The sequence below is a fragment of the Balaenoptera physalus genome, assembly GCF_965194825.1.
Source record: "Balaenoptera physalus genome assembly, chromosome: 10".
Lineage (NCBI taxonomy): Eukaryota > Metazoa > Chordata > Mammalia > Artiodactyla > Balaenopteridae > Balaenoptera > Balaenoptera physalus.
Genome location: NC_138889.1, coordinates 35021954 through 35036560, shown reverse-complemented (window position 1 = coordinate 35036560; position 14607 = coordinate 35021954). Strand labels below are relative to the sequence as shown.

General features: G+C 35.4%; 1 protein-coding gene across 2 annotated transcripts in view; it reads right to left on the bottom strand.

Annotated features, from left to right (window-relative positions):
* PGR (progesterone receptor) overlaps positions 1-14607 on the bottom strand; it is a gene marked incomplete at its 5' end in the record, with an annotated part of 116225 nt that overhangs the window by 23957 nt on the left and 77661 nt on the right. For both annotated transcript variants that reach the window (XM_082409897.1, XM_082409898.1), the window contains 2 exons: positions 7841-7971; positions 9469-9613. In XM_082409897.1, coding sequence (XP_082266023.1) covers positions 7841-7971; positions 9469-9613 — 276 coding nt within the window. The remainder of the gene's footprint in view (positions 1-7840; positions 7972-9468; positions 9614-14607) is intronic.

The following is a 14607-nucleotide window of genomic DNA, read 5'->3' as shown; positions in this document are numbered from 1 at the left end:
CTCGTCTTTTATCTCTTTGGTTAGATTTATTCCTAGGTATTTTATTCTGTTTGATGCAATTATAAATGGAATTGTTTTATTAATTTCTCCTTCTGATAGTTTATTATAAGTGTATAGAAGTACAACATATTTCTGCATATTAATTTTCTCTCCTACAACTTTACTGAATTCATTTATTAGTTTAAATAGTTTTTGGTAGCATCTTTAGGATTTTCTACATATAGTATCATGTCATCTGCAAACAGCGGCAGTTTTACTTCTTCTTTTCCAATATGGATGGTATTTATTGCTTTATCTTGTCTGACACTGTGGCTAGAACTTCCAATACTATGTTGAATAAAAGTGATGAAAGTGAGCATCTTTGTCTTGTTTCTGATCTCAGAGAAAATGCTTTCGGATTTCACCACTGAGTATGACATTGGCTGAGGGTTTGTCATATATGGCCTTTATTATGTTGAGATCTGTTCCCACCACACCCATTTTGTTAAGAGTTTTTATCATAAATGGATGTTGAATTTTGTCAGAAGCTTTTTCTGCATCTATTGAGATGATCATATGGATTTTATTCTTCAATTTGTTAATTTGGTTCATTATATTGATTGATTTGCAGATACTGAAGCTTCCTTGCATCCCTGGGATAAATCCCACCTCATCATGGTGCATTATCCTTTTAATGTATTATTGTATTCAGTTTGCTAATACTTTGCTGAGAGTTTTGCATCTACGTTCATCAGTGGCCTGTAATTTTCTTTTTTTGTGGTATCTTTGTCTGGTTTTGGTATCAGGGTGATGCTGGCCTCATAGAATGCTGGCCTATTTAACTTTTTTTAATACTTGAGAATGATACGGGTAAAATTCGCCTGTGAAGCCATCTGGTCCTTGACTTTTGTTTGTTGGGAGTTTTTGGATTATTGATTCAATTTCATTAATGGTAATCATTCTGTCCATATTTTCTATTTCTTCCTAATTCACTCTTAGAGATTGTACATTTCTTTTTTGTTTTTAGGTTTTTAAAAAATTTATCTTTATTTTTTTATTGGAGTATGGTTGCTTTACAATATTGTGTTAGTTTACACTGTACAGCAAAGTGTCAACTGCAGGTATACATATATCCCCTCTTTTTTGGATTTCCTTCTCATTTAGGTCACCACAGAGCACTGAGTAGAGTTGCCTGTGCTATACAGTAGGTTCTCATTAGTTATCTATTTTACACATAGTGTCAATAGTGTACATATGCCAATCCCAGAGACTGCACATTTCTAGCAATGTATCCATTTCTTCTAGGTTGTCCATTTTATTGGCATATTTGTACTAATTGGTACATATTGTACTAACCTCTTATGATCTTTTTATTTCTGTGGTGACAGGTGTAACTTCTTTTTCATTTCTGATTTTATTTTTATGGGCCCTCTTCCTTTTTTTCTTGGTGATTCTGGCTAAAGTTTTATTAATTTTGTTTATCTTTTTAAAGAACCAGCTTTTAGCTTAATTGATCTTTTCTATTGTTTTTTCATCTCTGTTTCATTTATTTCTGTTCTGATCTTTCTTTCTTTTCTTCTACTAAGTTTGGGTTTTGTTTGCTCTTCTTTTTCTAGTTCCTTTAGGTGTAGATTAGATTGTTCATTTGATTTCTTTGTTGTTGTTGTGTCTTGAGGTAGGCCTGTATTGCTATAAATTTCCCTCTTGGAACTGCTTTGGCTGTGTCCCATAGATTCCGGAACAATTTGTTTTCCATTTTCATTTGTCTCAAGGTGTATTTTTATTTTCTCTCAATTTCTTCAGTGACCATTGGTTGTTTAGAAGCATATTGTTTAGACTCCCTGTAATTTTTTCCAGTTTTTTTCCTTGTAGTTGATTTCTAGTCTCATATTATTGTGTTCAGAATAGACACTTAATATGATTTCATTTTTCTTAAATTTATTGAGACTTGTTTTGTGGCCTAGCATGCGATCTATCCTGGACAATGTTCCATGTGGACTTGAAAAGTATGTGTATTCTCCTGTTTTTTTAATGGAATGTTCTGTAGATATCTATTAAGTCCATCTAGTCTAACGTTTCATTTAAGGCCCATGTTTCCTATTGACTTTCTGTCTGGATTTTCTGTACATTGATGTAAGTGGGGTGTTAAAGTCCCCTAGTATTATTGTATTACCATCAATTTCTCCCTTTTTGTTTGTTATTATTTGCTTCATGTATTTAGGCAGTATTTTATACCTTTTTAATGTGTGTATCCCTTAACTACTTATTGTATATAGATGATTTTACTACTTTTGTCTTTTAACCATTTACTAGCTTTACAAGTGGTGATCTACTACCTTTATTGTATGTCTGTCTTTACTGGTAAGAATTTTCCTTTCAGAGTTTTATATTTCTAGTTGTGGCCTTTCCTTTCTGCTTAGCAGAGTCTCTTTAACATTTTTTGTCAAGCTGGTTTAGTGGTACTGAACTCTCCTAGCTTTTGCTCGACTGTGAAATTCTTTTTCTTTCCTTTAAATCTGAATGATATCCTTGCTAGGTATTCTTGGTTGTAGGTTTTCTCCTTTCATCACTTTGACTGTATCATGCCACTCTCTTCTTGCTTGCATAGTTTCTGCTGAAAAGTTAGCAGATGGTCTTAAGGAAGTTCCCTTGTACATAACTAGCTGGTTTTTTTTCTTGCTGCTTTTAAGATTCTGTCTTTATCTTTAATTTTTGTCATTTTAAGTATCATGTGTCTTGGTGTGGACCTCTTTGGGTCCATCTTATTTATAGTTTTTTGTGCTTCCTGGATCTGGATGTCTGTTTCCTTCCTCAGGTTAATGAATTTTTCCAGCTATTATTTCTTAAGGTCTTGACCCCTTTCTCTCTCTTCTCTCTTTCTGGGACTGTGTAATACAAATGTTAGTATGCTTGATATTGCCCCAGAGGTCTCTTAAACTATCCTCATTTTTTAAAGTTCATTTTTCTTTTTTCTGTTCAGCTTGGGGGATATACACTACTTCATCTTCCAGATCACTAATCCATTCCTCTGTATCATCTAATCTATTCTTTCTTTCTATTTCAGTTATAGTATTCTTCAGCTCTGATTGGTTCTTTGTAATTTTTAACTCTTTGTTGGAATTCTGTGTTCATGAACATCTTTACAATCATTACCTTGAACTCTTTTTTTTGGGGGGGGGGGCGGGTAGATTGCTTATCTCCAATTCATTTGGTTCTTTTTCAGAGATTTTGTTTTGTTTTTCTGTTTGGAACATATTCCTCTTTATTCTCATTTTGCCCAACTCTCTGTGTTTATTTCTATGTGTTATGTAGGTTGGTTACATTTCCCAATCTTGGAGAACTGGCCTTATGAATGAGACGTTCTAGGGACCCAGCAGTATGTTCCCCTCTGGCCACCAGAGCTATACTCTCTAGTATGTGAACTGTGTGTGCCCTTCTGTTGTGATGGGACTGACAACTGTGGGTGCACTGGTAGGGAGGGCTGGTTCCCTGTGAGTCCCTGCCTTATGTGGTGGCTACAGGCCCACTGGCAGGCAGGGCTGGGTCCCTGTGTAGTTGGGCAGCCCAGGGTGTCTTGGGGCTGGTACCTGCTTTCTGGAGGGCAGGTAAGCCCCCTGTGCTAATCCAGAGAGAAGATTCTAAAATGATGTTTGCCAGCGCCTGTGTTATCATGGTAGAATGAGCTCCCCAAAATGGCTGCCACCCACATCTTTGTTCCTAGGGGTAGTCCCAGTTGCCTCCTGCCTTCCTGGGGGGCTCTCCAAGATCAGCAAGTGGGTCCGACCCAGGCCCCTTTCAGACTACTGACATTATGCTAGGACTTGGGAGTATGCGAGATTTTGCATATGCTCTTTAAAAGCAGCATCTCTGTTTCTTATAGCTTTCCAGCTCTCTCAAACGTTAAGCCCCGCTGGTTTTCAAATCTAGATATTCTGGGGGCTCATCTTCTTGGTGCAGGACCCAGGGCTGGGGAGCCTGATATAGGACTCAGACCCCTTGCTTCTTGGAATGGACCTCTACAATTGTGATATTTCTTCTATTTGTGGGTTGCTGACCCAGGGATGTGGGTCCTGACTATATTATGTTTCCACTTCTCCTACCTGAGTCATTGTGCTTCCTTATTTATCTCTTTTGTTATGGAAAATCTTTTCTGATAGTCTTCAGGTTGTTCTCATAGATAGTTGCTCTGAAAATAGCTGTAATTTTGGTGTGTCTGTGGGAGGAGGTGAGTTCATGGTCTTCCTACTCAATTATCTTGGCCACCTCTCTCCAAAATGACAAGTCAATTTTTGTATATAGTGTAAGGTAAGGGTACAACTTAATTTTTTTGAATGAAGTTTTCCATATACCATTTGCTGAAAAGACAGACTATTCCCTTAATGTTTATATCTTTATTTCTTTTTCTAATGGTTTGTTATTCTCTTTCTAGATTTGGGTGTTGGGCTTCCTTCTGAACTGTGATTTTTCTTATTTTTTTTTGTTTTTTTGCTCTACTTTTGAGAGGTTTTTCAACTCTGTCTTCCAATGCCAGTACTCACTTTTAAATTAAATATAAATATATATATATATATATATTTTTAATTTCCAAGAGCTCTTTTCTTTGTGTTATTCCTTTTTCATGTATCCAGTCATTGTTTTATGGTTGGAATATGCTCTTTTATCTTTCTAAAGAAGGATGGCTTGTAAATTTTTTTGAAGTTTTCATCTCCCTACATGGTTTCTGTTTCCTCCAAGTTTTTTTTTTTTTTTTGTCTTTGTCTTTGATATCAAACGCCTTCCTCAGATGCCTTGGTTGTTTATTTACATTCAAGAGTGGAAAATTAAAAAGCTGATTGATAGTTCCGTTTGAATGGGTAGTGCTTATTGACTGTGAGCTTTAGTGCAGGGCAATCTGGCTAAGCTATTTCAAAGAGAAACTCTTGCTATTAGCATTTTTAGTTATTTTTCTTTCCAGCTAAACAAATTCTTTAGAGAAGAATCTTTCATTTTCCTATCTGGAGAATATAAACTTGGATGATGGTGTTCCAGAAGATAGGTGGGTTCGGAGGATGGTGTCTCAACATTTAGTATATACTTAATTTGTTTCCACTATCGAACCCCTCACCCTCATCAGTGCCTGCAGTTCACCAATCCAGCTGCCTTCTGTTATATCCTCTTCAGGGAATAAACCTACAATCTCTGCCTTAGTTGCAGAAGAACAATTGCATGGTTGGGTGATATTTGGAAACAGATTTTCAACAGAACTTGGTGTTTTAAATTCTACTTTCATTCTCATTTCAAAAAAAAAAAAATCATTGTTGTCACTAATTGCAAAACATGTTAGAGGTTCAGTGATGCAAATCAAGGTGCTTTTTGACTTTTCTTACTTCAGGCTTAGAATCCACCTTCTCAGGTATGCTAAATTAGTTCTACATGCTGGCTTGCAGAATTTTATTGCTATTGATTTTTCTTTCATTTTCTTTCCCTTTTATTTTATTTCTTAAAAAAATCCCTTGACTAATATTTTTACGTAGTTTTATTATTATTAGGAACAATGGTAAAAGTGTGTGTTCAAACTGCCATATTTTCCTGGATATCTGTATTTTAATTTTTAATGGCAAATGGGAGGTTTAAATTCTTATCAAATCATTGAACTTTTTCTTTGCCAACTTTCCTATTGCATTTATTTTTTAAAAGGTATTCCTTATTTGAGATTTCTAAATCATTTATATTCCTTTTAGCTAATTTTTAACAATTAAGGTGCTTACAATTATGTGCCATTTATTTTAGGATACAATTTGAGCTAAATATCCAAACTAAGTTTCCCCCAAATATAAAGCTGCTTTTCTCAACAATATTTATTTGTTCCATGCTCAAAGATCTGTGATGTTTCCACTGCAGCATATTAAGTTCTAGTATGTACTAGTCTGACTTGACTAATTCAGTGTATGTATTTCTCTTCCATACTCTATTAATTATTGTAGCTTTCTAATTCTCTCTCTGCCCCCAGATTTTTGTAATACTTACCTAGTTTTTAAGACTTAATGATGAATTTTCAATAACATTGCCAAGTCTCTCCTCAAAAATCCCATTAAAATTTGTGCAAATTTTATTACACAATTACATATAATAATATATATATATATATATTACGTATAGTGCTATTCACTAAATATATGATTTTCCCTTTCCTTGAAGTTGCAAGTGGCCAAAAACCTTGCCTTCTATGGTATGTGAGTGGAAGTCATATGTATCTCCCTTCCTTCCCTTACCACTCCCTTTCCTTACCACTGCTCTAGTGATTATGGAAGCATGCGTCAAGATGTAGCCTCCATTTGCCTGGACACCTGAGTGATGACAATGAGCCTCCCTGTTGATCTGCATTGGAAATATAGTAAGAAGAATAAATACTTAAAATTTTTTTTTGATAAGCTACTGAGATTTGGGGTTGTTTGGTCCCCAGCATAATGTAGCCTAGCCATAATTACAGAATTATGTTAATGACATCAACTAATTTGGGAGATCTAGGACTATCTATGATATATCTGCTATTGGATTCATTACTGTCAAGAAGAGAATGACAGGCATTAACTGCTGTATTATTACATTTATTCCAGTTGACTCTCTTGGCCAGTCCCATATCAATTCCCTTAACCCCTTTTATGCTTTTTCATCAAATTAGGCTTGCAGGTCTATGCTCCGGATAGGGTTTCCAAGGGTGGGGGATAAGGCTATGGATCCTTAGATCCTGTATTAATCTGTATCTGGGCATAGATTTCATGAGGTAAACTTTCTTCTTAAGAGTTCAGCTTTTCTGCTTTTTCTCTTGATATACTCCCCAGCCCCACCATTCAAGATTTATGCCATTAGAAGGAAGTCTCTGCACAATCATTGATGAGAAACTATTGGCTCACTTTCTAGCTAAGGCCTTAGCTTTCTGTGGTTTCCTTTCAAATCACTATGAGTGAAGGAAGGGCCAATTCAGACATTCAAAGGCTGAGTCTACCTGTGCATGGAAATGGCACAGAAAAGGGTAAAAGTTAGAAGCAATTTAAAAAAATTTCCCACCCAGACCCTTGGAGATCCACTGAAGCAGAGATGCATGTGTTCTTTGTGTATTAAAGAATGAATGGATATCTACCCATCCTTCTGGTTACCAATGCTGTTCTATAGTACAACATTTCCTTTTTCTTCAGGGTATGCAACTAGGGTTCATTTTCCAGCCTCTCCTGCAGTTAAGGTGAGCCACAGAATGTGGGTGGCAGACAGTTCAAGGTCTCATCTCTAAACCTCTTCTTCCGCAGTGCTCATCTTCTAGTCAGATCCAATGGAGGACTCCAAGGTGATGAAAAGGGTAGAGCCCCTGGATGTAAGGAGCCTGGGTTTTCTTGCCAACCCACTGGGCTGACTGTGAGTAATAAATAAACTGCTATTGTATTATGCTACTGATCTTTGCAGTTATGTGTTATAACCGTTAGCCTATCCTGAGATAAAGAGAATAGTTACAAATAAAATTGTGTGTTTTACAGAGTAAATCCTTTGTGGGGTTGGGATGGAGGGAAGCATAGTTTGTGATTATGCAATATTAATTAGTTTATAATATCTAATTGGATGAATATGAAAAAGTCATTTAATTATGTTTTACCTAAAAAGGATAGAACCTGGCTTAATTGATGGGCTATTTTAATATTAGGTGATAGGTAAAACCTGAGAAATATGAAGTAATGTTATTATAGTCTATGGATGTTTCTCTTTTGCAGTTGTTATCTAAGATTCATAGCTCATGTGTAATCATATGATCATATTGTTGTTTGAAACTTTCCTAATGAATTAAAAATAAAGAAAGTAAATATCTTGTATTAAGTTACTTATGCTCACTCACTTGTATTAAGAAGTAGCAATACTTTCATACAGAGAAACTCTTCTTGGCTAACTTGAAGCTTCACAAACTCCTGTGGGATCTGCCACATGGTAAGGCATAATGAATAGAATGATGATTCCTTCATCCGCTGTCTTGCACCACACACAACACACAAAACAAAAAGCAACAGGGAAAAAAAAAAACACAGAGTATCTTAGCCAGTTTATGTATTGTATCAGAGATTATGAGATTTAGTAATTACCTGACTTATTGTAAATGACTTTTTATAAACAAACTCAATATTTGGAATTTTAAATGTCTTCTAAATTTAGTCACAATACTGGATTTTTGAGGTTAAAAAATTTGAAGTTAGAAAATTATATTAAATACACATTAACTAAGATTAATGTTGTTTCTCACTTTTATTATCACATTTTAAAAACCTAAACCAAGAAAGGAGAGCAAAGTTGTGGGAGTTGAAAATGTGGTGCTGAGGAACACTCAGGAAATACTTTATTTACTGATTTTTTCCTGTGAAAAACACAAATAAAATTTTGTGTGCAATCCAATGGGAGGGTGAATTCAATTCACAGAAATTGAATAGTATAGAATAGTTCAGTGTACTCAGTTTAGAGTATTCAGTACAAAATAGTTACACAGTGAACCATTCTAGAGGAAATGTATGGTGATATAGAAAAGACAACATTAACAAGCATTAAATAAGTGACAAGACAAACACAAATTCTGAATGTTAAGGAAATTTACTTAAGGCATTTTCTCAACTCTGTACTGTTTTGTAATATTTGTGCTAGTCAAAGAAGTGAACAGGAATAGTGAAAAAAAAAACTAGATTTTGACTCAGAAGAGCTAAGATTCTTTGGCAAATTATGCAATCTCCTCTGCCTCAGTTTCCTGAACTGTGAAATAAAGGGTGCTGATTCCTTACCAACTTCAAGGGATTGTAGGAAAAAATGGAATAAAATATATGAAAGTTACCTGTAATCTGTAAAGACTTATCCAAATATAAATTATCATGTTATATAATTCTGAGTCAGCATGCACCATTAGGACAGTATAAATATTTTCATGAAAAGATTCTTACTCAGTTTAAGGTTACATGTACAAAGTTAATTACAGTAATTCCAATATAATGAAGCAAATTGAATTCAATTTCAGTATTTATCTTTCAATGTTTTAAATAAATTGCCAGTCTAATATTTCCTCTAGGAAGACAGATAATATTTTTACTTTTTGAAGGTAAGTCAATACTTTCATGCAAAAATATTCCTCATTTAATCCATTATCTTCATTACTACCAATGTAAAAATTTTAATTGGATAAACTAAATATTTACTTTTGTCTTTAAGTATATTTCTTGATACATTTTTGAAGTTAAAAAAATTTTGATTTGTGACAACTATTGAAGTAAAAGAAAAAAGCTCCAAATATCAAATCACTGATAAAATAATACAATTTTATTAATGTTGTCATTTAAAGCTATATCCCGAGGTAGTTCTAAGAAACCTTTCAGGAAAATTCTATTATTTAGGACACTAGATGTATGATCATCTATTGAAATGTAATTTTCAAGATTATCCTACATATATACTTTTGATAACAATAACAACAAATGTCAAGTTACTACTTACTCATTTAGTATTAGATCAGGTGCAAAATACAGCATCTGTCCACTGACATGCTTATAAGATCTCCATCCTAGTCCGAATACCATTAAGCTCATCCAAGAATACTGGATGAGAGTTATCTGGTCATCAATATGTAAGTTTCGAAAACCTACAAAATAAATTTACATATAAATGATCACAAAAATCACTTTGTCAAAAACCTTAAAAATAAATAAAAATTTGAAAATAGATGTAAGTAGGGTAATGTAATATAATGTTTTCAATCTCAATATATTTACACAAAAAAGCAGGAAATAATAGTAGAGTCTGAAACACTAAAAACAAGAAGAGACTCTGGAATTTATTAAAATTAGTCACTGTGATTTAGCATTTCTGGGAATTCACTAATTAAATCAAACATCTATCATTCATTCATGCAACACTCATTTATTGAAAGCCAATTGTGTGCAGGCACTGTGGTAAAATGTTGGGGTTATGAAGATGAGTAAGACACAACCGTTGCCCTTAAAAGAAGCTTGCAACTCAACAGGAGAGATAAGCACATAAGTATTGCGATAGAGAAGGTAAGAGGGAATACACCAGGCAATAGGGAGATCAGGAAAATTGCCCCCAAACAGAAATAATGCCTGAACAGATCAGAGTCTGTTGGTTGAGGAATCTTAATTCTTTGGGATTTAAACATAAATTGGTTTTATTTTGTAAAACCACTGCTTTCAATTATGCTACGTCTAATTTTTCTTTAAAAATCCTTAATTAAATTTGGGGTAGATTCCATAGTTTTCTGGTCACTTTTGCTTTCTGAAACTTAATCTAGTTTCATTTTAAATTCCCATATGGCTTAAGAGGTTTAGAGTCTGTGTGGGTATGGATGTGTTTGTGTGTGTGTGTGTGTGTGTGTGTGTGTGTGTGTGGTGTGAATGCTCTGGTCTTTCACACCTTCACAACCTCCCTCTTTTAGACCTTTCTCTGGTGTTGGTGGCAGAGGAAGGATGGCAGGGAAAAGGCAAGTGTATCTTCATTTACATAGTCAAAGTTTTCTCTCCATCTCTTTCTAATTCTCTTTTTGCCTGCTTGGGGGAAGATGACCAGCTCAGCACTGATGGGCTCAAAGGAGGGAGGGGTAAAGAGGTGCTTGGAGGCATGGGCTGGGGTCAGATCGTGGATGGTCTTGTATTCCTATTAAGGAGCAATGGGAGTGATATAGCCTGATTTATATTATGCACAGCTCATTGGTAGCCATGTGGAGGATGGATTCAAGGGAAAAGGTCTGAGGTTAGGGAGAGAAATTGGGAGCTATGGCCAAAGTCCAGGTGAGAGATGATAAAAGCCTGAAATAAGTCAACAGGTAGGAGTAGAGAAGATAGAGTGCATCAGAGAAATGTTTAAAGAGTAAAATCAAAGAAATCTGGCAAGTGATAGTACATAGGTAGGAGAAAGAGGGAGTCAAATAGATCTTTCAGTTTTTTTACTTGAATGGTGGGTGATGATAACAGCATTACTGAGACAAAATAAAGGAGGAGAAACAGGCTAGAGAAAAAATATTAAGTTTTGGACCTGTTTGAGGGACTGATGGAATGAATACCCATATACATATGAATTAGAGGTATGAGGAGTTATCTGAGCAAAAGATATAAAATTTAAATTATTTGTACCTGAGTGTACCTGAAACAATAAAGGTGAATGAAATATTTCATTAAAGGTATAAAGAAAAATAAGTGTTTTGGTAGGAACCTTAACCACTTTCTGTACAGCTTTTTAAATAGCATCTATTCCTTCAAAAACTCTCACTGAAGTCCACTTACAAATGGCCTATTTCAAAAGTAAAACCAAAGCAAAACTTAATTCCTTAGATCTCAAGGGCAAAAGAAATTTATTTCCTGATTCAGTTAACTATCTCAAGGCAGGTAGCAGAAAAGGCTATCTATCTTCTCTCCATACGCTCCAGATAGTCCCAACTTCATGTGAATAGCAGGAAGACTGCTATTCCCTTCCTAGAAATTCTTAGTCTCAGATGAACCAAAAACAGCCCTAGCACATATTCATAAATAGTGGTACCATAGCAGATATTTGCCCCTTTTTTGGGGGGAGGGTGACTTTTCAGTGTTTCACTTTCTCCCCTGCCTCCTTCTCTCCCTCCCTTTTTTCCTCTATGCAAATAGAGTTTCCCATTGATTGTAGTTTGGTGAGAGCAAGTACCCCACTTTCCCACCAAGGAAGTTGGCTAAGGCCTCTTTCCCTGGGCTTGTGATCTAGGTTTGATCTGTGGAACACCTACTACCTGGACTTTGAAGCAAAAAATAGTGAAACAAAGACTAACATATGGTTAGGCTTTATTTGTGATGGCGCTAGTGCCTAATGACAGTGGGATCCAATGGGGACATTTGTGATTTGTTTATTGGCCCTCCAGAGATGCCTTGGTTTCTGCCTACTTTCCAGACTTGTCCCCTAGCTTCTATTCAGTGAATCCCTGATGTTTTTTCAGGAAATTATTTTTTTCTTTTTGTTTTGTTTTTGGTTTTGTTTTTTGTGAAGCTCAACTGTTTTTTTGTGGGGCAGTTGTAGTTGTTTTACAATGTTGTGTTAGTTTCTACTGTACAGCAAAGTGGAGTTCCCTGTGTGCTATACAGCAGGTTCTTATTAGTTATGTATTTTATACATATTAGTATATATATATGTCAATCCCAATCTCCCAATTCATCCTTGTTTTGTTTTCGATAGCCAGAGGTTTTTTGTTTCTGTTTTTTAAAATTAATAGAGTTGGTGTTTATTGCTTACATCCTGATTTATTCAGGTGTAGAAAGACTCCCTAAATAACTAGCTAAGAAAAATTTGGCATGCAATTTTCATAATTCTCTTTTTATTTTCATATGCCACATACATGCATCTTGAAGTTCATGTTTATATATTTTACCTCTCTGTTTTTTTTTTTTTAAATTATGAGTCAGTCAATACAATAGATCTAATACAGAAATGCCACTTGTAAACTGAATATTTTATAGTAATAGTAATTAGTTCTTCCACCAAGTTTAGGATCATTTGATAAGAAATAAATAAACTTTCCTAATTTTTGCAAAGCAAGACACCCTCAAGGGAGGCACATATAGACTTGGTCTATTTTTAGTATATTATAATATAAAAGGCAAATCTTGCTGAAATAACTTAAAACTTATGAAATTACCAATATTTATAGCAGAAAGTATATTCTTTCTATTTAACAGAGTGGAAAACAACTCAGAAAATAGCTTTATTTACTCCCCCTTTTAGAGGGCTTATCTGAGATAAATGTACAATGTTAAATTGACTTGAACATACTTGGTACAGAAGTGCAATTTTTTTTTTTTTACCATTAACTGTAATATCATTCATTACTTTATACTGAAACAAAGACGGGAACACTGAGATCAAATTCCCATTGATGATAATGATCAGGTAAACTCAGTACATTTGAGATGAGGATCAAAATGAAAACCTTCACACAGAGAAGTGATGGATGACCCGTAATTGTGTTCAACAAGTAGTAAAGAAAAATGCCCTTTCCTTTAAAGTGACTTGACTTGATAATTTCTGTCACAAGCTGTCCAATCCTTAATGCCTAAAAAAAAACTGAAAAGAAATTGTACAGTAACACATGGCCTATATGACCTTCTAGGTTCTCCTGGCTTAATTCCAGAGTTTCAATAAAATATACAGGTCGTGCTCCTCTAAAAACAGTCGCATACTGAAATAGCTAATCTACAACAAGGGCAGAGCACTCACTACCTCAGCACCTTATGACACAAAGCATGAACTTTAAGGAACACAAAAAAGCTTCAGCACAATAAATGTAATCACCAACATATGTTTGATGACATTATGAATAAGGACTTGATGGGTAATGATTTAAGGTAGCATAGTTCTTTCATACCACTTCCAAAATTTAAATTTCTATAAATATTCTTTAAGCACCTGTTTGGGATGAAGCATTATGTTTGCAACTCGGCATAAAGACTAGAAAGACGCTGTTTCTGCCTTTAATACTTGTAGTCTGTGAGACAGACAGATAAGTAGAACATAATTACCATTCAAGCGTGACAGTGGTGTGGTTGACAAAGGCAAGGGTGAAGCGCTCGGAGAGAAAAGGGGCCTTTGGCTCAGTCTGGGAAGGCGCAGGAAAATCTTTCTAGGGGAAGGTTGATTAGCATCCTGAAGGCTAGTTAGGGACTGGCCAGGGAAGATGTAGGAGAAAAGAAGGGCCTCCAGGTAAGGAAAACAATATGGATGAAGAAAGGCAGGAAATGGAGCAAAGAGCTTTGTGGGAACTGAAGCTCAGAGGTGCTTGAAGTGGGAGAGTGAGAGAAAATGTGCAAACTCAGGAGGCATATCACAGAAAGGCCTGGGGTACTAAGGCTAAGAAGTGTGGCTTTGTTCTGGAAAGGGAAGGGAATAATATAATTGATTATAATTGTTTTTGAAAGATGATTCTGGTGGCAGAATTGAGGATGGTTTGGGGGTAGTGTGAAACTGTGGTAACAGTGTCAGTCAGGGGTCTACGACCGAAACCTAGGAAAAAATGACCAGGACCTAAACTAGCTCAAGGCAGTAGCAGTGTAAATATCGTGGATAATGAATCATACCTATAATAAGCAGAGTTGACAGAATTTGATAACTAATTAGACAGGAGGTGAAGGAGAAAAGTAAGCCAAGGATTATAATCAAGATTCTGTCTGAGGTGCCATTTCAAGATACAGTAAAAGGCCTTAGGCTCACAGAGCAGAAGGTCATATTGGCTTGGAAGTTCATTCAGGTGGAAATGTGTAATAAGCAGTAGAAATATATGGTCCAGTAGTTCCGTAGATGGTCTGGGTTGGTACCATGTAATTAGGAGTCATCAGAATATAGTGGTAGTTGAAAACAAGGCCATGAGTGAGCACATCCAGCCTTGCAGACTGAGAAACTACTGGAATATAAGATGGAACCAGGAAATGCTAAATTCATGGTGTGAGTGGGAGAGCAAATCCACAAAGGAAACAGGAGATACATAAATTGAGAGAAACTTTATCTGTCTGTAAGGGAAGTGATGAATGCCAAAGGAAGAGTTTCAGCAAAACATGGTTACTTTGTCAATGGCCCCAGAGGCATGTGAAACATGTTAAGGGCTGAAAG